Source organism: Manis javanica, chromosome 6 (genome assembly GCF_040802235.1).
Source record: "Manis javanica isolate MJ-LG chromosome 6, MJ_LKY, whole genome shotgun sequence".
In the NCBI taxonomy this organism is placed as follows: domain Eukaryota; kingdom Metazoa; phylum Chordata; class Mammalia; order Pholidota; family Manidae; genus Manis; species Manis javanica.
In genome coordinates, this window is record NC_133161.1 from 145,069,271 (window position 1) to 145,093,014 (window position 23,744).

General features: G+C 37.9%; 1 protein-coding gene across 1 annotated transcript; it reads right to left on the minus strand.

Moving 5' to 3' along the window:
- Positions 1 to 868: 868 nt before the first annotated feature.
- On the minus strand, positions 869 to 22,740 carry ARCN1 (archain 1). Its single transcript, XM_017642484.3, has 10 exons — positions 22,564 to 22,740; positions 12,723 to 12,986; positions 12,070 to 12,249; positions 11,745 to 11,950; positions 10,875 to 11,039; positions 8,721 to 8,886; positions 7,159 to 7,306; positions 6,734 to 6,842; positions 4,259 to 4,463; positions 869 to 2,827 (listed from the first exon to the last, which is right to left on the minus strand). Exons 1-10 carry the CDS (start codon positions 22,564 to 22,566, stop codon positions 2,738 to 2,740), a joined length of 1,536 nt encoding a protein of 511 aa, XP_017497973.1. The 5' UTR covers positions 22,567 to 22,740; the 3' UTR covers positions 869 to 2,737.
- Between the last annotated feature and the right edge of the window lie 1,004 nt (positions 22,741 to 23,744).

Here is a 23,744-nt window from a genome sequence, read left to right on the forward strand (position 1 = left end):
GACCACAGAGGAGGTATATGCCCTACCTCCTCTAGGTGGTATTTATCAATCCAGAGCAGGAACCACTGCCTCCTAAAGAGAATGCTCGGTCAGATCTAATTATTTTGTAAAGTCTCCGTCACAAGAGGCCAACAAGAAGTCCACTTGATGCCATGGACAGAGTAGCTGCCAGCCGGGGGGTATAGCACGGTTTTGGTGTGCTTCACGTCATGGGATTAAGGTTACAGTCACAGAAAGCCCAGCCACACTTCAGCAACATTAGACCAGGTACTTTGTTTCTTATGGAAAAAAAAAAATCTTGGCATCCACCATTAAAAATATTTTCATGCCAAAGTATTATTCTTTAGAATAATTTGCCTTCCAATTTGTTGATATCCAATAGTTTTTCAAGTTGAAAATGAGGAAGAAGCCTTTGCTGACAGAATTACCAACAACTCCCAACGCATTCCTCATTTACGCCTGGACTACTTACCTGATTTTTTTTAGTTGTAGTTGACACTGGGTCATTTATTTCTTATGACTATTTGTCTAATGGCGAAGAGAATGCTCTAATATATCAACCACTGCTATTCGTTAAAGATGAAGCCTCATTTTTTACTCTACAACTGCCCCTGACAAAATTAAAACCAAGGATTTAAGTAGCATCAAATTCCAAAAGCTATGCTGTCAGGTGCATGTGTGCTTGTTGTATATGCTCAAATGTAAAAAAACACAAGGAGGAACAATACTACCTGTAATATGGGGGAAAGGCAATGAATAGAGATTCTTTTCTCTTAAAAAAAAATACCATTAATTTTTAACCTTAGATCCCATTACACTCATTCTGAATCAGCAGACACCAAAGTATGAAAGAGTCAAGAGTCTAATATTCATTTTATAATACTCTTTATTTGATTAAAGAATTTGCCTTCTTTGTGTACACTGGAATGTTATATTCCCTATGTATTTTACAGGGTTACAAAACGTCTCATTTTAAATATTACCCCAAAAAGCAACTTCAGGAAAAAAAGTTTTTGTGAAACTAAACCTGACTTTTAAAAAATCATATGGACAAACAACTCTCAAAACTGGATTAATAAGATTCCTTGCCTACTTAACTACATGACAGATTTCTTGTCCCAGTCCCCATCCTCAAAAAAAAACCTCATGTGGAAACAAGCTAGAGATAAGGATTCTTCCCTGATGCAGTTAAGGGAAGGGAAAGGCCGGAAACTTCTTTGGCAAACAATTCCATCCATGGCCATTTGTGTATGACTGCTCTGATTCATTCACGGACGCACTCTCTCTGCAGGAAGGGCCAGATGATGTTCTGAGTGGGAGTGGAACTCGCCAACCAGATGAAGGTGCAAGGGTCACCTAGTCATCTGTCTTCCCCCTGCTGGTGGCTGCAGCCCAGCAGCACCCCAACCAGCACCACTGAGCACAGTATTCAGTTAAAGCTGACACCAGACTGGCTGAGTCATCTTCTCTGCTCAAAAGTAACGGATGAGATGGGGCTAAGAAACCACCACTACATGATGACGCTCAGTAGAAATGATGTAGGGGAGAAAAGGGAAGGACTTCAGGAGACAGCAACAGATAGGCTGGTGAAAATGTATTGGGCATGCCAGGCCTGGAATATGTATCAGCAACCCTTCCATACAAACATAACCAGCTGCCTCTTGAAATGCTGAAAACCTGGTGGTAGGAATGAAGTGCCCTTTATAGTTCAGAGCCAACAGGACTGGCATAAAGACCTGCTGAACCCACAGCCTCCAAAATCATAACCTTGTCTCTGCTAGAAAGGAAAGGACTGATAACACAAAGAACAGCCAGAAAGAGGAAGGCGGTGAATTTGAGGAATGTGAATGGATTACAATGACCATGAGTTACTTTGTTTTAGTTGAAGTTACCAAAATGTGGAGATCTGGAAGCCTGGGCAGTGCCAGCATCAGACACGACTACCTCTGGAAGTGAAAGCCCTAAGTGGACATAACCATTCTCCTTCCAGACATCTTGAAGTGGGGGCTGTGCTCTCTGAAAGCTGCTTCTCAGCTGCCTTTCATATTGACCCAAGTGGGACTCGCACAGGACTGCTCTGAACTGCAGGAACAGGACTTGAAGGAAAACAACTTGGCAAAGGAATGGAGCAATGAATGGATTTAAGAGAAGGAGTAAGACATCCTTACATTTAACTTCTAGACCCCGTGCCCTTAAGCAATTCACCTTTACAGTCCAAAGATCAAGAATGGACTGGATCAACTTCTTCCAGGAGTGACAAATACACTACTTCTATACAGACAACCCCGGGCTTGACTCAATGTATGGGAAGAAAAAAACGGAAGGTAAAGGAAAGGATATGACAGGCTAAATCTTCTGCAGAGAAACCTTGTTAAAAACAAAGTATGAAATGTAACTCTACTGAGAGATTAAAATAATGGAGCAACTTAAACGAAGCAAAGAAGATGTTTAGCTGGGGCGTTCTCTGGAGAGCCTGCTTTCCTGTTGGCCAGTAAGATCTGCCAAAGAAATCAGCAGCCTTTCCCTTTATGTTTGTGTCATTTTTTTGCCAAAGAACGTCTCCATGACACTGAAACACTGAGGGTGAGGTGAGGGTCCTTGAGCGCAGAGAATCGTGCACTGTACCAGAAAGAAAGGGTCTCCAATGGCTTGTAGATTTGGAAAAAACTCTTCAGCCACTGTTGGCTTCTTCTTTATTAATTTGAAATTTTTCCTTTTCGGTTCCCTCTTCTTGGTATTACAGGATTTCATACTTATCCACTAGGAAAGTGGTCTCTGTGGAAAACCTTACAGGACTGTTGCCATCTACCAGGGTCACTTTGGTAACCTAAGAAAACAAAGCGTAAGGTACAGGAGAGGTGAGTGTCCACAAGGTACTGACTAAAACCTCAGCACAGATCAAATTCCCTAAAAGCAGTATTAAAAACAACTAGGAAATACTTTAAAAAGTTCACAATAGTAGCTTACAGCATCACTCTTCCCCACAAACATGATTAACCTGCTTTCTACACAGAAAAGGTAACTGCTGGGAGATGTAGAGTGGTATCAACATCAAGTAAAAGGTCCAGAATGAGTAGCCACTGCCTGCATTCTGCCCTAACATCTATGAGGCTCGCAGACATTCTGTCAGGACCATCCATTAACATTTTAACCCCAAATGCAATATTCTAACTCTTCATTATTTGTTTGATTTACTCTTCAAGTCTCACTAAGCTGCTCTGTCATACTTATTTTCTAGATATGACTGGGTCCTTCTAATGATATTTTGCTTTTTTTTTAGTAATAATAAACATCTAATTTAATGAATTACCTATAACAATAATGCCTGTAATGGTACGAACACAACACTTGAACCATTGATTCATATTTTCTAATGAGGTTTTGAGAAAGCAATTTATATTGTCCTGGTCTTCAAATGGTCCTAACAAGAAAATGTACTAATTTCTATTCAATTATATGCTTCCCCATCCTGATGGGGTTATGTCAGTAATTGAGAGGGGACGGAGAGAGGGAGGGGGAGGGGGAGCTGCTCTTTGGAATCATCCAACAGAGGAAACTGTAACTTTTCAAGCACTTATGGGAGAGACAGAGACCACACGAGAAGACAGTGCCCGAATACCAAGGAAATCAACAGAGAACATGACGATTTAAACTGGGTCCTTGCAATATAATCTCAAAAACTGGAAGAACTATGAGTTAAAAAATTAATGATCTAAAGGACCAGTCAACAAATTTCCACTGCTTTGCCTACTTAAATGACATGGTTTAATTAACAGAATCGGCTCATGATTATCTGTATTAGTGAAGGGAAGCTGTGGGATGAATAATCCACAAATTGTATCCATTTGCATTAGAATCACTTTTTTGGGCAGTAATGTTGCCTTCAAATAAAAAACTTTCTTTCATTCCAAGTGTCACTGCAAAAGGCATTAAAAAAACCATGTGGGGGTGTTTCAGCAAATAGATTTTAAAATATATGACTATAAAAAATAGGCAACTAAGAGATATAAATCTTGCACAATCCCTTTTATATGCATTCATATTCAATTTCTTCCCCCTAATATTCAATTTAGGGGAAAATGGCGGTAAAGCACATGAGGAATTTGACCGAGATCATATAGCGAGTCAGCAGTCAGCACTGGGATATGCAGGGACAGCAGCTTTTCTGATTTCTTTGCTTTGCACATGAAGATACGCTGCCTACCTGGCATCTGTCCTACCATTTTCCCCATGTATGATCTCTATTAAAACGGGGTACCTGTATGTTACAGTAATTTTTTTTGGAGATGAAGGAGACTTGAACAGGGAAGAAATCGTTGGGCTGCCCAGCAATGCTGAACTCAAGGCTGCCACTCTTATTTTTGGCATCGATCACTGGCAGGCACCACTCCAAGGTATTTCGTCGACTGTCATGTCGATACTCGCCATCGATCTCTCCAATGACCGGTGCGCCAACACCAGATCTGTCAGGAGAAATATCCAGGTCGAGTTAGCTGTCCAGAGCTGAAAGAACTCTGCCAAGGAAAACCAGCCCCAAATTTGATTATGTTCCTCAAATTCTGCCCACCCTTTTATCTAGGCCCGAGAAAAATGAGGCTTCCTCATCACTTCAAGTAACAAATTCCTAGAGCCTTGGCTAGAGGGTGTCACTCATTCCGTTTGTAGATAAGATATATGCAGATATTGGTGACTGGCAGATATGCCCATAAGCTGCTTCAACTTGTGGACCAGATCTGGAGCCAGCAGGGGACTAAGATTGACAGAGGTGGCAAGTGGGATATAGTTAAACAATTCCTGCACAATTGCTTTGTTGCCCCATCAAGAAGGAATTTTAACATAATGTGTCTTCATAGGTGACAATGGGGGAAGAAACACGCTGACAACAGAGGGGGAAGCTTACTGGGAACAGAGATGAATCTGGGACTTTGAGAGGACTTTTCAAAAGATTAAAATGTTTCAAAATGTATCAGCTAATGCTAGCAGATTTTTGTAATTTGCAGTCCAGTAAGTAGACTTTTGATGTATGAGTAACTCCTCTCTACCAGTTTATGTTCTCAGTTCTATGTATGTTTCTTTTTTGCCCTTGTTTCCAATTCTGATTCTGGTCTCTAACTTGATCAGTTTTAGACAACAGGATAAAATTGTTGTCTAAAGATCTCTTCTGGAAACTTGCAAAATGGAACCAAGACACAGGAAACCACCATAACCACAATTGCATGGTGGATAGAGAGGCCTAAAAATTATGGCATGCTAAAAATAGTCTAGTAAAATAAAATCCTGACAGAACAAAACCCACACCTGTCACCAGAGCCCAAGTCTTACAATGATTCAAGGCACCCATCCACTGCTCTGAAAGAATAACCAGGATGTGAAGAGTAAGACGTTATCCCATTAAAGGGGATATTGGTAATAAATGTATTTTTTTTAATGGAAATAAGAATGATCAAAACCAGACTTGGCCATATAAAGGTCTGAATTATCAAAAAGGGAACAAAATTACAAATTAAATTAGTGCCCTTTTCTCTGCAATAACTAGCAATATAACAGCAAAGATACACTAAGAATACACTTACAGGGTGTTCATAATTAAGCCCTATATTTAATCATGGGGCAGGTGATGAGAGGTAAAGGAGAGGAACCAGGATTTATTGGGGAAGTAATAACAGTGCATGCTCACTGGAAATGCTAGTGAGGAATGAAGTCAAGGGAACGAGTATTTCCAATGATGCCTGAAGTAGGTCATTTCAGCACATTAACAAAAACTTACTAGAATGAAACTTTTAGCAGTGGAAATTTTTGTTACCTTAATTATGGTGGTTTCACAGGTGTATACATGTCAAAACTTATCAAAGTATACAATTTAAATATGCATAGTTTATTGCATCTCAATTATACTTTAATAAAGCTGTTGTAAAATTTACTGAAACTATTGTAGATATGTTTCAGCAAGACGCAATAGTTGCCTTGAAAACATACTCTCATCTTTAGCTGAAAGTTTAGAAAGCAGAGTGAACGAAAAATTCAGTCTGACCTACTCAATTTCTTTAAGAGTTATAAAACAAAACAGAAAGTTTGGCTGAGGAAGCGGCTCCTCCTCCTGGAAATCTTCATACAAAGTGAGGACCAACATCTAAAAACAGCTCTAGAACTACAACTGGCTATTAGGTTTGGTTTTAAAGTCAGTAAAATGCATTCCTTTTAAAGTATACAGTTCAATGCACCCTGACCAATGTATATCCTCTTGTAAGTACCATCGCGATCGCAGGTTATAGAACATTTCCCTCTTCCCCAAAAGTTCCTGTGCCCCTTTGCAGTCACATTACTTTCCCTCTACCTCCTGATTTCCAAGAGTAATATTTTTCAGAATGTCCTGTAAGTGGAATCATTGAGTATCATAGCTTTTTGTATCCAGCGGCTCATACAATGGGCCTTTTTGTGAAGCAAGTATTTTAGAATAGATAGCCAGCTAAGTGCTGCCCCCAAACCATGTCCCAAAAGACTAGTTCTATAAACCCAATATAGAAAAGATGAGTATGACACTGATGAACAGTGACTTCAATGGGGCATGGGGGGGACTTGATAGTATGGGTGAATGTAGTAACCACAATTTTTCATGTGAAACCTTCAGAAGAATGTCTATCAATGATACCTTAATAAAAATAAAAATGAAAACAAAAGTAATCAAAAAAAAAGAAAGAAAAAGAAAAGATGAGTATGTGGGGGACACACTTACGGGAGAGGGATGGTGATAACCACATCATTCAGTTCTAAATTATCTTCTTGTAGCTCGTACTCTATGTTGACATCACAGCCATTTCCACTCTCTGAGGGCCAGCAATTAACTGAGGAGAGAAGCAAAGCGGGCAGACTAGAAAAAGGTGTACATGAGAGTAAGAGTGGAGGAAAGTTAGATGGCAAATCAGGGCTGACAACTACAGGCCTTAAGCATCCTAACATAAACCATTAAAAATAATAGTTTCAAAATTAAAGCTACTTAGTGATTAAAATACACAAAACGCAGCACTGAGTCCATTGTGAAAGAGGGCCAGGATGTCAAAAAGAACTTGGATGTGACAACGAAGGTAGGAGTGGACGCACCAGGGCTATTTCTAGTTGTCAGTGCAGACTAGCTTAGTGGGACTGGTCGAAGGCACTTACTTGTCAGAGGAATAAAAGATTCCTCTGTGGTTTGTAGTCTCCATTTCAGCACCCCTACGTCACTATTGACTGGAAATGACTTCTCTGGATTCTTCAAGCCGATTAGAGATTCTGCAGTGAAAAGTTTTTTATCCACATTTGGATGGGTCTGAAATGAGAAGGGAAAGAAAACTTGTGGTGAGACAGGAAACAAATTCCCTCTGGTCTTCCATATAATCTAAACATCTAAAATAGGGCTCTTAATTCCGTTCTGATTTTGAAAAAAGATTTCCTTTCTTCAAAGACTTTTAAAATGATTCAAGACATTTAAAAAATAGTAATAAAATGTAATTTCAACTCTAAGCCATTTTGTTTGTAATTGAACAAGTTAATAATTTTGACAAACTTTTAATTATTGAAAAATAATTGAAAAATTTAAAGAACTTTAACTAAGTCCTTTCCAAAATTACTTCACATAGATCAACTTCATGGTGGGGCCAAGCCTGCCAAGTATAAGACTGGGGTCAGATGCTGATCAGCTGCACGGATCAGATGGCAGCCTTGGCCTCACACTCAGGAGGCAGGAAAGAGAAAAGCTCTGTGGAAAGCTTAGTTGCAATTTTTCCCAGAGAGCTTAAGTTGTTCAAATTCTGGCCAAGTAAAATGAACTAATCTTTTAAAAAGAAGTGTTATTAAGAGAAAAAAAGTAAAAAGAAGTAACTTTTGGATAGCTGCCTACATACACCTGAAGAGCCAGCAAAGCTGATGTCAAGTAATATAAGCATTACTTTCAAAATACAACTCTGTGCTGATTATGGTGGACGGGGGAGGAAGAAGTAGACAGAAAGCACACTCCCTTCCTTGAAAAGGCTTTGTTCTTACAACGAGAGAATGAGATCAACCAGCTAAATAAAATGTGATAAGAACACCTGTAATAATATAAAGAAGCTCTCCTATGTATCCAGCAGGAGGAACATACATTATTTATTTTAAGTATTTTATGCAATTTTCAAATATACCATTAGATACTGCCCTTCAGCTAACAAAACAAACACTGGTATATTTATATGGTGGCAGAAGGAGTAAACTTAGTATCATAATCTGTTTTAATGAAATACCTCTCTATTAAGAACTCTGCTGTGTTTTTAAAACTATATTCCAAACAATATCCTAAATGTATTATTTTATTTTTTCATAATTTTTGTTTAATGGTAATCAGACATTAACAACTTATTTTGAGGTGCTGCTAACTATATGTATCAAAATAACCAACAGATAACCATCTCTGCATCTTTGTATGAAGTCATTTATTAGATTTCAAAATGGCCTTTCATTCAATTCCAATATTAAAAGGCAAATATAGCTGCTGTCAGTCATGCTCAACCAGCCTGGGAAGAGATTTATTGCCTCAAGGAATCCACTGCATGTAATAAATTACCTTCTTTCCTATGCATCTAGAATGGCACTAGTTACACAACTTCAATAATTTTCTGTGGTTCCTATGAAGAACTCCAGGTGAGAAAGACTGTGCTAGGTAGAAAAACAAAAGCCTTAGTACTCCCTCAGCAAAAGCGTCTACATACCTGCAGCTGCACCCCTTTCTTATCTTCATTTTCCACATGAAGACGAATTCGGCTGAACTTATCATCTGAGATCCTAAGCATGATCATGCCATGCAACTCCATATTCTGCAATCCTCCATCTCGTCCACAGGTTAGTGTGATCTTTTCCTCAATCTTCATGTGCACACTGTGGAGAAAAAGAACTAAAGTTGTTCAGAAAGGCAGAAACCAGAACTCCCTTTCTCCAGAGTTTAATGGTAATTAGACATTAACAACTTATTTTGAGGTGCTAACTAAACGTATCAAAATTTTAAGCAGTATCCCCATTAGTCCAATAATTACTCATCTTGCAGATAAATTCTCACCCATGCAAACAACATACTAAGTTATTCATTGAAGAACTGTTTGTAATAGTAGAAGTTTGGGAACAGTTTAAATGTCCATTAACATGGGACTGCTTAAATACATTAAGGTATATTCACAAAAATGAGTATTAGGCAGCTGTGAAAAAAAGGAGTAATAAAGAAGATTTTAATTTGAAAATAATTTCAAAAATTAGAATTATGCCAGGAATACATGTATACCCCTTTTATGTATCGTTAACATTTTATCCTATTTGTTTTATCATTTGCATACTCTCTCTATATTTAATTTCTTGTTCCTGAACCATTTAGAGAGAGAATACATGTATCATGGCCCTTTACCCCCAAATACCTCAGAATACATTTTTTAAAAATAGGGATATTCTCTTATATAACCAAAACATTGTAATTCACTTCATAAATTTACATTTATATAAAACTTTAACCTACCATCCATATACCAATTTTGTCAGCTGACCTAACAATGTCCTTTAAAGTAGGACAAAATCCAGGCTAGGATAAGGTATTGCATTTAGAGGTCATATCTCTATAGTTTCAAATAAGAAAATTCTTATCTTCAAAATAATTAAGTTAAAAAAGCAATTGGATAATCTGCCTAAGTATGCTACCACTTATGTATAAAAAGAAGAAATATATGTGATACTTTTATTCATCTATGATACACACTATCCTCATCAGAAGGCTATACAAGAAAAAAACCTAGTTATTACTACTTGTCTCTCAAAAGAGAAGCTTGTCTGGCTAGGTGGGTGGAAGACCTTTTGCTGCAATACCTTTGAACCTTTTGAATTCTGAATTATATGAACATATAACCTAACTTAAAAAATAAGTAAAACAGAAAGTGCTGCTGCTATGGGCAATTATTAAGTACAATCTATCCATATTCTTTACTAAGGCTATTTTTAGCTAGGTAAACTGTAAAGGCATTTTAGTATTTTATATTCTGTTCAGAATACTCTGGCATCCTACTTTATTCTCTATTCCAACCTCTAAGTCTTCCCAGAAACAAAGACTTGAGACTCAAGACCACAAAGGAGTGTATCTTAAGATAATACAGAATCCCATTTGTGTTCACAAGTTTGCTCCATGCTCAAGAGGCATTTCATTATTTAGAAAAGAGTGTCAAGTCCTCTCTAATAGGTACTTATCTCCAACATCTTTTTAAAATAGTGTCAAGCCTCTGTCTCACTCAAAGGACCAACTACGATAGCACAGGAACTTTACTAATTTGAGAGACTTATCCCAATGTGACCCTGTTCATTTCACAGAGAACAGGACATACTAAATACTCCTATGCACACCTGACAGAGGTATCCTTCCAGACTCATTTTTCACCTGACCTCAAAACCATCGGCAACAGTAGAAGGTCTGGGCTTCAAGACAAGAAATCTGAGTCATGGATATGTGAACCTGATAACCACCACTTAAAAATGTTATCAACGAGTACCATAGTCCTCAGAGAAATCAAAATATTCTATACTGGGTTTAAATACTTATAAGCAAAAGATAGTATGTTAATTTGCTGTTAAAGATACATATAAAGTTTGTAATTGGTTCTCCTTAAAGTTTAATTAGAAGACGACATGCCAAAATACAGCACACGGATCATCATAGCTTTAGCCCTCTAACTCACGTGCATTTTAAGAGATAAGGCACACACTAGGCATGAACACAAGTTCTTTTTAATTCAGACAGCACAGTTCTTAAAGGTAAGTTCTAAACTTCATGGAAAATAGATGACTAAGAGCCCCTAATCATGGTTTAAGATTCTTGCTGAAAAGTTCCTACTTACCTTTCCATATTAATGGGGGGAGCATGCACTTTGGTTGCCTCAGAGGTACGCTTGCCCAGATTGGAGGACATGATCGTTTCACCTTCAGATTTTAATTTATCTACAAAGTTATCTACTTCCTTTCCTTTGGCTCCAAGTTTCAGAGCCTTGCTGGGGCCTGAAGGCCTAAGTGAAAGAATACAAAATAAGAAAAAAATACACACGATTAAAAACAAACACCAACAAACAAAAACACACACACAGACATCAACAATCCTGGATCAATGGAGCTTTCCCTGAAGCTGTTCTTTAGGAGGAATGTAAAGGTCTCAAGGGAAAACCCCAGCATCCTAGTATTCAGGGACAACTAGACCACTTCCATGAGCCCAAACTGGCAGCTGTGTCCCTGTTAATACATAAGCTTCAGGCACTCAAAGACTAAAGGCATACTTTCATAAGCATGCATGATCAGATGAAAATTCTGTGTCTTCCATCCAGATAAATATGCCTGTATACAAACAAACTTTCGCACACAGTTCACAGACTCTCTCTGAAATCAATCCATGCAGGAACACCAAGATTAAAAACTGATGCTCTATAAACAGTTAAGTATCCCCTCCTCTCCTAAAATAAGGCAATTAATTCTCATAGGAAAATGAAGTCACAGTATAATATGTAAAAGAACTCTCTTTTAAATAAAAAGAAAAAGGCCACATTCAGATTTCTCCTTTACCCCCATACAGTAGGGCCATATCTAACATCACATCTTACTTCATCGTATCACTCATTATTTACAGCTTGCCTAGAAATCAGGTCTATCACTCCAAAGATATATGTATATACAGCCTTCACCTGCCATTCCAGGATTGCTGGGGATACACCGAGTCATACCTGGCTGGTGCAGGTGCCACTTTTGGTTTATCAGTTTCAATGATGGTCTCTGTGATTATGGCAGCTGTGCTGCCTCCGGACACTGCAGAGCTTCCAAATCCCCCAAATCCTGGTGCTTTCTTGCCCTGTCTCTCTGCATCTCTTCGGGCCTGTTGCAATTCCTTCGCTTTACGCCGCATCTCAGCCTTGGCTTCACGTTCTTGAGTCTATGAAGAGATATACATGGATGTGGCTTTGAGTACAGTCTATACTAGCAAATAACAGGAATATGAGATGAAGCCAAAAAGACATAAAAACCAGAAGTCCCAGAGAAGACCCTATTTACCTCTCTGACTGCTCTGAACACCTTCTCCTCATGAGAATCCATTTCTGTGAAGGTTCTGATCTGTGCCAGGTTCACATTCTCCCGGTATCCCAGGGCGACAATTTCATCAAAAGCAAAAATCAAATCAAAACAGTGCTCAGATATTTCATTCTCCTCTAATGCTCGGCAATATTCAGGAATCTAATCATGGACAGCAATGGAAAAAAAAGATGTAGAATTTATCTACAGTTATGTTTTCCAAGTCTTATCCTTTAAAGTACATAAATTTCAATAAACTTGAATCCCTTTCTTAGCTCCTACTCTTTAAGCAAGATCTTGGCATAAAGTCTTTGAGTGGCTATATCAGTAAGTCTTATCTAAGGAACATTATCTAAAAATACGGCCAAACACACGTCAAACCACAAAAGCAGATTAGAGTAAGAACTAAGAAACCAAAGGGCAGTCTCATATTCCCTTTTGAGATACTTACAGCCGAGGAGAACACCCAGTAAATATCTGCTGAATGCGTATGTAGCATCAAGAAGCTGAGGTGGTTGCTGGGGGTACGGAGCATGCAAACTGATAAGCAATCAGTTGCTTTGGAGGTAAAAACTGTTTCCCACAAAAAATGTAAAGCAAAAATCTGTAATCTACTATCACAGGAGGACTCTTACCACTCTTGAGAAGAGCCTTAGGGTCTCCAGATCTTCTAAGATGTTGCTGTTTTTGGTAGTTATCAGTACCATGTACAGTTTCTCCATAGGCTGGTAGACATATCTTACACTCTCTGTTTCAACAAATGTATGCTGCTTTCCAGTGTTCATGAGCTTTGGAAAAGCTGCTAACAGGCCCTCAATCCTAGTTCGGGTCATCTCCACAAACTGTCGGGAAACAATAGCCTTTCCTGCTTTTGTGCAGACTGCTGCTGCCAACAGCACCTGCAGGAACATATGTATAAAAAGTATTATTAATTATTTCTTCACATCTGTTTTCTCAACATCCTCAGATCTTCCACAGAATAATGCAATCAGTTATTTGGTGACATTACTAATGTTAGAATGCTGAATTTCAAACTCTACTTCATTGCTTTTTTCATTATAGTCATGTAATTCATAAGACAAAGCAAAAGTAGAAGAAAATGAAGGTATTATTCCTATTTTTCAATAACATACCTAAAGAAAACTCGGTCAATAAATTAATTTTTTTCACATCTACACACATACTATTAATGGGTCCCCTGTGACTCAGAACTGTGTTGCTCTTTGTTTTGCCAGACACATTAAGAGTAGTTTAAACTTCTAAAAAGAGATTTTCCACAGCCAAAAATGAGGTCTGATTAGGCAGATTAAAAATTTATAAGAAGCCCCTGACTCTTCTTTCATTTTTTAGCGAGGACATGAAGTCAATCAGTGAGTCTAAATTTATCTTCTGCTCTTTGATTAACCTTCCCATCCCACCCTATCCTAGCTCCAGATATGTAAACAATCTGTAAAATGAAAAACTAAATGACTATGTTTCACACAGGTTTTGACACTGGCCAACAATCAACACCAACAGCCTTTTCTGAGTCTGGCATTCATTAAACAAAACAAATAACCAAAGAAGAGACTTCAAAAATGCCATTAGCAGGGGAGTAAGAAAATTAGGGACAGTGTTAACAGTCTCTCCAGGGTAGGAACTCAAGAATTCCTAAGTACAAGTAACAAAAAGACTATACATTTTGGAAGCCTCACACAATATCTGAACTATCAACACCCTATTGGGAAGGCTTCTTAGCCTTACAGAAACCTGTCTTCTACAGATGAGCAACTCGGAGGAAAAAAACAAGTTTGTCAATTCAAATAAACATTCTTAGAGTTTCAACACATCAACAGTTTTATAATAATTATAGAACACAACATCCTTATCCATCAAGAATGGATAATTAGGGTATTTGAGAGATAATTACCGTCACCCTTATTCCAAGATACTAGATAAAGACAATGTATACTGGAAATGTGACCTATAACTACTACAAATAACTTCTATCAAATGATTTTTACTTTTACTGACTGATTTACTCCCAATAAATACAGATTCTTTTCATGTGAAATCTCAACAGATGAGATTTCACATGAAAAGTTAACTGCTCTATTTCCCAAATAACTGCAAGTTTAGAAAGAAGCAGATTCAAGGGAGTAATACAATTCTGTATATGTTTGTTTCTGTCAACTCTACATTGAAATTACCTTATCGTAGCCTAAAAAGTTTTAAAAAGTAGTCCTAAATCATACTTAGAATCTTGTTTTGTAAATCAGTTCCTTTTAAAAAGACCAGAAAAAATTTAGACATATATAGAGAGGTATGGAATATAAAAATTACCACTTATTACTTTAGGAGTGGCAAATAAACTAGCTTAAAAATCAAGAAACATTTTTTTCCTGAAATATAATTTTTCTAAATAAATAATTTGTACTTAAGAAATATATCCTTCACCATCACTGACTACTTAGGTGGCTTGTGCCTTCACCTATGGAGGAGGCACGATGATATACTGAGGGTAGTCAAAGATCCCAGAAAAAGAAAAATGCAAAAATGGTTATAACCCTTATTTCCCAAAAGAAATTCTCCACTCCATGTCTTTTTGTTATTGTTACTATAAAATTTTACTTTTTAAAATTCAGTTCTATTAAGGTACAATCGACATATAAAGCTATAAGATATTTAAAGTATGTATCATGGTGAGTCCATGTCTTTAACTTTATTTTTTATTATTATTATTTTTTAGGAGACCAAGGCAGAGACTTTTATTTAGAGAGAAAGCGAGAGGACAGAGCTCCTCGCTCAGACCAGGAGGGGACAAGAGAGTCCTCTCCATGTCTTCACTTTAAATTAACAATGTGAGATTAAGATTTCTTCAAATAAGGGCAAGGTTTCCTGTAATTTTTAGTACACAAATAATAAAACCTTAATCCCTAAGGAGAAGAAATTGACCTAAAATTTTCACCAGGCAACAGTACTTGTTTAGAAGGCTAAGACCCAATGTACTCAAGAAACTTCATTTCACGTTAGTTTTTATAATAGGAGGTTCACATTTCAACCATCTACATATTTCTGGCAAAAATATAAAAAAATAAAAGTGTAGTAGCTGCTCTGCCTTACCAGTGACAAACAGGTAAGTCTCTGTACTGGTTCACTCAAGGTTCAAGTGTTACATATGTCCAAATAAGGTAAGGTTTATGCCCCAAAATGACCCCCCAAAAGGAGCTGTTCCACAAAAAACTTGTATACAAATGTTCATAGAAGCATTATTCATCAGAGCTAAAAAGCAAAAACCCAAATGTCCACCTGATGAACAGAGGAACAAAATATGGTATACCATCCATACAAAGGCATATTACTCAAGCCATGAAAAGGAATGAAGAACATGCTACCACGTGGCTCAAGTTTGAAAATATGCTAAGTGAAAGAAACCCGTTGCAAAAGGCCACATTTTACATGATTCCATTTATACGAAATACCCAGAACAGGCAAATCTACAGAGACAGAAAGTAGATTAGTGGTTGCCAGGGGCTGGGAGGGGACATGGGGACTGACTGCTAATGAGGACAGGGTTTCTTTGTTGTGGGGGGTGGAGTATGAAAATGTTCTAAGTTTAGATAGTGGTGATGGTCGCACAACTTTGTGAGTATACTAAAAAATCATCAAATTGTACACTTTACAAGGCTAAATTTTATGGTATGTGAATTGTATCTCAATTAAAAAAAAAAAGGAATGGAGGAAAGCAAAACCCAAAGCTTAGAAAAGACTTAAGACCCATGGTAAAGCAATTGCAATATATAGATCTTATTTGAATTCTGAGTCAAACAACTACATAAGTTTTAAGACAACTGGAAAAATCTGAACAGTGAATGAACAGTTAATGGTATCAAGGAATATTGATCATTTTTAAGGTGCAATACGCATTATCAATTAAAAGTATTTTCAAAGTAAGGAATACTTTCCTTAAAACTAAGAGTTGTGTAAATTCAAGTCCTTCTGTCCTACAACCTCTCATTAAAGATGCGCCCTCAGTCACTTTACGTTGAACATCTCGATGAGCTGCGTGGGGTGGACATTCTCCAGTGTCGCACCGTACTACTTTTGCTTGTACTGACATAGGCTCACCTGATTTACTAACTATCCTGAGGGTCAGAACTCAAAATTTCATGTGTTGGATATCAACTGTAAGTATTTCTCTTAAAATCAATTGCACTAATGTTACACAAATGAATTTTTATGACTTGAGATAAAATTTCCGAAGTATCAATATCATATTTGGATTAAAAAGATGCTGAATAGCAAAAAACTTTCATATAGTAGTTCTAAAAACCTGGTGATTCAAAAACTGGACCTAGTGATAATGATACTTGTGAAGAATTTGGATATATTGTTTCATGAATGTAAGAATGGAAAAAAGCAATTAAATCCTCAATTGAAAATCTTATGTAATTTTAAATACATATGTATAAGTAAACAATGAAGTATTTTAAGAATACATTGGACTATTTGTACTACACTCCTAAACATTCATCTATTCCAACCGGCAAAATACTTTTCTTTATCTTCTTCATGAGGAAAATGGGGATTCGCTTAAATCTGAGATCACCTCACCTGGTTTCTCCTTTTTCCAAAGACTAAGTGAACTAGAAAGTGTTCTGCATCTGCAAATTATCAAGTTGATACAGCAGAAAAACTCAATGACTGGAAGTGAAAGGACCTGAAATCCAGTTTTTGTTGTTCTATTTACTGTCTGATCTTACGTTACTCACCCTCTCTTAGCCTCAGTTTCTTCTATGAAATGCAACATCATCTGGCCACCTCACAAAGCAGTTCTGAGAGCCAAAAGAGCGCAGCTGACCCGTGAACAACAAACACGGGTTCGAACTGCATGGGTCCACTTACACACAGACTTTTTTCGATGAATACATAGGAAAAATTTTTGGAGATTTGTGACAATTTGAAAAAAATTTATTTTCTCTATCTGTAAGAATACACAGTATTAATACATATACAAAGTATGTGTTAATCGACTATGTTATCAGTAAGGATTCTGGTCAACAGTAGGCTAGCAGTAGTAAAGTTTTGGGGGAGTCAAAAGATGCTTTACTGCGTGGGGGCAGGGGAGTTGGTGCCCTTAACCCCTTGGTTGTTCAAGGTCAACTGTATAATGAAACTGTACGCCAAAGCTCTACACAACTTACATCACATATATTCATAATGCAGAACAGCACCGTTAATAATAAACTTGTAAGAAATGCATTTCATTAAAAAATGGTATCACTTCAAGACAATAGGTTTTTACCTTTATGGGTTTGTCAACATTTTTATATTCAAATAATGGACACAGACTCTCCCTCTAAAATTTTACATATAATTTCAAGGAATTCAGCTTTTCTAGAGCAGGAATTCTCAAATGGCCCAGAAAACCATTTTATGCAGTAAGAAATATCACTAATAAATGGCAGTATATTGTAAATGTAATCCATGTAGAGCCCTTTCCCACCAAAAAAAAGTCTGAGAACCTCAGTCCTAAGAAGTTATGGTTCTCACCTTACAATTTTATGAGCCTTTAAAGGAATAACGTTAAGTCCCAGTTAAGTAAAGATATTAAGTATAGCACAGTTTAAACTCAGGCAATCAGGTGTCCATCTAGAGAAAGGATGGCTTAAATCAAACCTTCAGATGTACAGAAATATGAATTTTAATACAAAGCCCATATCTAAAATATCTAGTAACAATAATCTTGTTAGAAACAATGTTTGTAGGTTTCAGAGTAGTTTTCAGGCAGCTGGAATTGATGTAAAAATTAACATCAAAGGCAACGTGAAAGAGAGAAAAAGGAACAAAAGGTAACCTGTAAGTAGAAAGGTGTATGCTGTGGAGAGGAGCGATTCATCTACTGGGCTTTATTGAATGGAGTAGTCAAAGGCTAATTAGAGGTATTGGCATCTCCATATTAGCAATATTATGATAGGAAGTAACCAGATTATTTATTGAGCCTACTACACACAATAGATGCTCTCCAGGAAAGCTAAGAGGAAACTAAGTGGAAACAGATTGGCATTCTTCCATCAAGAAGCCTAGTAGAATCTTAAAGATTTTTTTTAACTATATATGGTGACACGTTAATGAGACTTATTGTGGTGGTCATTTTGCAATATATACAAATATTGTTATCATTACATTGTACAACTGAAACTATACTGACACATATCAATCAAATCCCAATAAAAAAAAAAAGTCCAGTAGGGATACGACACAAACATAAATAACTGTAACACTAGGCAAAATGTATTAAGTAATTTGCTATAGGAATTCAGAGGAAGAAAAAATTACTACTAGGGTCCAAGAAGCCGACACAGGTTTCTACTCACTGTATAACTCATGTTACAAGGCTGGGAGGTATGGTCACCTCTAAACAAGATATATTTAACCTATCCACACTAATATTCATCTTCTTAAATCCTCTGAAACAATAAAGCTTATCTTCACATCAATGTTTACTGATGCTTAACAATTATTAGAAGGTAAATTAATTTTCCTTCTATAATTAATCTGATTTTTTTTGGGGAGGGAGAATGAAGTATGATTCTCTATAAAGTTATTTTATTTATTCTCTACATTTTTGGGAAAGAACTTAGACCTAAAAGGAGCTTTCAGGAGTCCTTGATTGTTTTACAGATGTAAAAACTGAGGGTCCAGAAGCTAGACAGCTCTCCAAAACTGTTCAAAATTAATCGATTCCCTACTAAGTTGAGCTTCGTCAATTTTTCTCTTAATAATACTTAAAATGTTTTAAGTATATTACTGTTTTGGGATTAAATAATAACTGTCTCCTACCCAGGTTTAACTACATAGACCAGAAAGTTCCCTGAGTAAAGAAACCTGGAGAATTAGGTAATTCTAATTACCTCTGCCACTAATTATATGACCTTGGATAACTTAATTGCTCTTTGAAATATCCCTAAAATAAACGTTAATTTATATGAAACCTGAAGTGCCTTTGCATATTTAAGATTCTGTAATTCTAAGCATTGAAAACTTTACAGCAACAGAAAATGTACAATACCTTCACTTTACACCCAAATACTCCAGTAGTTAACTACATTGCAACCATACTTTTACATTAATATTAAGCAGTTAGAAGGCAAACTGCCAATCAAAACAAATCATGTGAGATAAGCTGCATGTCATCCCATCCTCAATCGTGATAGAGGTCCAAGAATAACAGGTATAAATACACATAATTCCCTAAAAAAAAAATGTCAAGGACTTCCTCAAACCTCTAAATGTTTCAGTATTCCTTACTTCCAGAATTAAGCACTTTCTTCTTCATAATTCATTGTAATGATTATATATACATAAACACATATATATATCACACACATTTATGATTCATGAACATATTAAGGCTGGTTTCTACAATGGTCACAGAGGATCATTTTATCTTTCCTCTTTGTTTACAATCAGATTAATCATAGTATGAAAATAAAATCAGAGGGAAGATCACAATAAAATCTAGACCACATGCAAAGCCTAAAACTTTCTGAAAAGTTACTCAGTGAGTTTCACACTCATCACAAGTTTCTAGTCTAAAACAAAAGCTTGTAGAGAAAAAAATAAAAGGACATCGTTCTCAGTTTCTGCAGTAAACTTCCTATTTGGACCGTATGATGGCAAATCAATGGAAACTCAAGAAAATCCTTCTCATTCTTTGTTGTCCTCTCAAACAACAATAAAAAAGATAAAGAATACCACAGCTGTGGAGCTGCTGTATTGTGTATGACAAAGGGAAAAAAAGGAATAATAATCCCCTAATTGCGAACTGTTACCACTGTGTAGGATTTCAGTTTCTTCCCTATCACGTGTGTATCAGCCACACAAACCCAAACCTAGCTTTCTAATAACTAATGACTCTGGGGAGCTAAACTCAGTATAATCATTTATACTTCATGTGTCCACTATAGTGAATTTACTCATTGCCTATACTTAGTAAATAAGACAAGAACAGCACTCTGTAGATAAAGAGATTTTTACAGACTGCTGCTACCATGAGACTTAATATTAAATAAAGTTTATACAAATGTAAGTTTACTAAGAAAAAGAAAGATCTATAATGATATCTGACAAATGTTAAGAAAGCAAGAACACGTTCTCACTAATGTGCAGAAAACCATAAAAAAGATCAAGTCAAGAGATGCCCTTTTTTATACTTCATTTTATAACAAAATCATCGTTTGTTTTTGCATTTCTTCAGTTATTTCTCCACAAGGAAGGGCTTCACAGTGTAGGATATTTTGCACTAACGTCAATAACTAAAGCTAAAGGAAATTTATTTTTCCAAACTCAACATTTATGTATTGATAACTGCAATTTACTCCAAAATGCATTTAAAACAAAAGAGAGGGATGGACATGTGTGATAAAACAAATACAGTGAAATGTTAATTACAGAATCTAGCAGGTGGTTACATGGGTCACTAAGATCTTTCAGCGTTTCTAGATGTTTGAAATTTTTATTTAAAAATGTGAAGGAATAATCAACTTTCGGAAGTTTGACACAACTTTTAGATCCAAGAAATCTTATAAAATGTCACCCTATTTGGACTTTTCTATTATACAGGGATCTCTTCATAAGAGTAGGACCGAAAAATATTACACAAAAATAAGAGTTAGCAATGTGTTAAGACTTAACAGAGCAGAATGTACTGAGATAAATTGTTCTCCAGAGTACATAAATCTGTGGGTATCTGGATCATGCCAAGTTCCTAGTAATTCAGAAATATAAGCATATTTAAACATGACACAACTGTATGTATAAGCACGTGTTCAAATAACATGCAAAATTTATATTTTATGACCCAACACCTAGGGTTTTACTATCCCTTGATTATTGATGTATTACTCAGACCCAACAGTAACTGCAATGGGGTATGGGGGGCGGCCTCGGTAATTAGGGTGAATGTAGTAACCACATTGTTTTTCTTTTGAAACTTTCATAAGAGTGTACATCAATGATACCTTAATAAAAGAAAAAATACAAAAAAAGAAAAATACCAAGTCCCAAGAACTTTTCAACAAACTTTTGTAAAGATTACCTATATTTGGTTTATGTAATACAAAGCTTTAATTTTGCTATTAAAATTGTAATATGCTCTAAAAATGCGGTACAAATACGCAGGATGTAAAAGGAAAAGGAGTTTAAAAATCACTATGCAAATACTGAGCCTCCTAGCAGAAATGAAAAAAGGTATTTTCGGAAATTTTATGTCCAACATTAAAGTTTTATGAGGCAAACCTGCTGGATCTAATTTATAAGCCTGAAGCTGTAAAAAAACCTTTCAGTGGTTTAAAGCCCAAGCATGAATTCCCCACAGCCTAAAAGTTCTCATTTTAAAAAGTTGTCAGTAAAACTTGGCATGACTGCCACCAAAGTATATTGTCACCTCTCAAGTGTGGAGGAAGATGCTTTAAATAAAAATATTAATCTACTGGCAAAAAGAGAATGAAAAAGAAAAAGAACATCCTTCACAAGACTGAAGAGCATAAAAGTGCACTGAAAAAATAAACTACTGGCTCGTCTAGAATCAGAAGAATTTTTCCTACTTCATAAATACCCACAAACAGGAGAGAGAAAGAAAGAGTTCATGGGGTCAGGCCTGTGTTTTGTCCCATCCTCACCCACACTGACTTCCCCCACCTCTACAAAAGATGAGAACATCTGATGGCCAGTAACAGGTCCCAGAGCTCTAACCCCTTCTTACTCCTGCAGGGGGACACCTGACGATATGCCACATACACATTTCACCTGAACGGTTACGTTCCTAGGAGAAAGGCCGTGTTCTCTGTAACTCGCGCACATTTCCCCAAAGCTCTATACGCTGCGTATACCCGCTGGGTAACACGGACACATGGACACTGCTCGGTTCTGCAGAAAGCACGGAAGGTTTCAGACACTTGGGTCCTAAGAACTTAGTCGTTTCTGTCCTATACCTCCTTTCGAACTTCCATTTCCCCCTTTCGAAGAGACAAAAGAATCAGTCTTGAATACCAACGGACCTGGGTTCCGAAAGTGAATGGCCCACCGAGCACCGAAGAGGAGAGGTGAACCCATCACAGAAGGCAGGACCCCCCGAGCCCAGGCGCCAGGGAACCAGCTGGACATTGACGAGGACCGCGGCGCGGCGTCCAAGCGACACCACCACGAGGTTCTCGCAGAGCAGAGCCCCGGGCCCGGGGGCCCGGCAGAGAAGGCCGCCCGGCTGGCAAGGGGCGGGGTGTGGGCGCGACCCCAGAGGGGCTGGAGTCAGGTCCCCGGATCGCCCGGAGGGCCGGGCACCGGGCGGGGAAGACCACACCGCTCCCCGAGGCGCGGCCGGAGCGCCCGACTCCAGGACCTCGGGCAGCGAGTCCTCTGCCCCGGGACCAGGCCGACCGGGAGGGAGGGCGGGCGAGCGAGGCGGGACCCCGGAACTCGGCGCGGCCCGGATCTTACCATGGCGAAGGCGGTGGTGGGGCGCCCCCGCGCTCCGGCTCCACTGGCGCTAGGGCTGGGGCAGGGGAAGGGGAGCGCCGGCCGCTCTGGACCCGCTGCCCCCCTGACAGGAGCCGCCGCCGCTTCGCCTCTCGCCAAGATGGCGGCCTCAAGCCACGTCTCCAACCGGAAATGGCGCAGGTCAAAGGGCGAAGGGCGGAGCGCCGTGGGCGGAGAAATTGTAGGCACCGGGCAACGCCGCCGCCCTTGCCAAGGAGGCGTGGGGGCTCGCCCTCCAGCGTGGGGCCTCGGCCTCTCCTCTCTGTTTCCGTTTGCTAGACCCTCGTTTGCCTTGCGACACCTCTTACAGTTTATAAAGCTCTCATAGCCACTCTATCATTTAATATACAAAATAACTGGTGTGCATAAGGGACTAGTACCCAGAATATACAAAGAATTCTTACAGCTCAGTAATAAGAGAGTCCAATTTAAAAATGGGCAAACTAGACATTTCTCCAAAGAAGATATACAAATGACTAATAAGCACATAAAAATTTGCTCAACATCCTAATCCTTAGGGAAATGCAAATTAGGGCCACAGTGAGATAACACTTTAGTAAGGCTGTAATAATAAGTGTTGGTGAGAATATGGAGAAACTAGAACCCTCCTATGCTGCTGGTAGAAATGTAAAATAGTGCAGCTGCTTCAGGAAATAGGCAGTTCCTCAAAAAGGTAAACATAGAGTTATTATATGATTCAGCAATTCCACTCCTCAGTATATAACCAAGAGAATTAAAAACATATGTCCACACAAAAATTTGCCCACTAGTGTTGATAGAAGCATTATTCATAATAGCCAAAAAGTGGAAACAATCCAAATGTCCATCAATAGATGGATGGTAACAAAGTGTAGTATATCTATCTGCTATCTGATGGAATATTACTCAGCCATGAAGAGAAATAAAGTACTGATACATGATACAACATGGATGAACCTTGTGTTATTTTAAGTGAAAGAAGCCAGTCACAAAAGACCACAGCTTATATGATTCCATTTATAAGACAGAAACTAGGGCTACAAGGGGGCCCATTTTTTTTGGAGTGATGAAAATGTTCCAGAATTAGACAGAGGTGGTGGTTCCACAACTTCGTAACTATACTAAAAACCATTGAGTCGTGCGCTTTAAAGGGGTGAATTTTT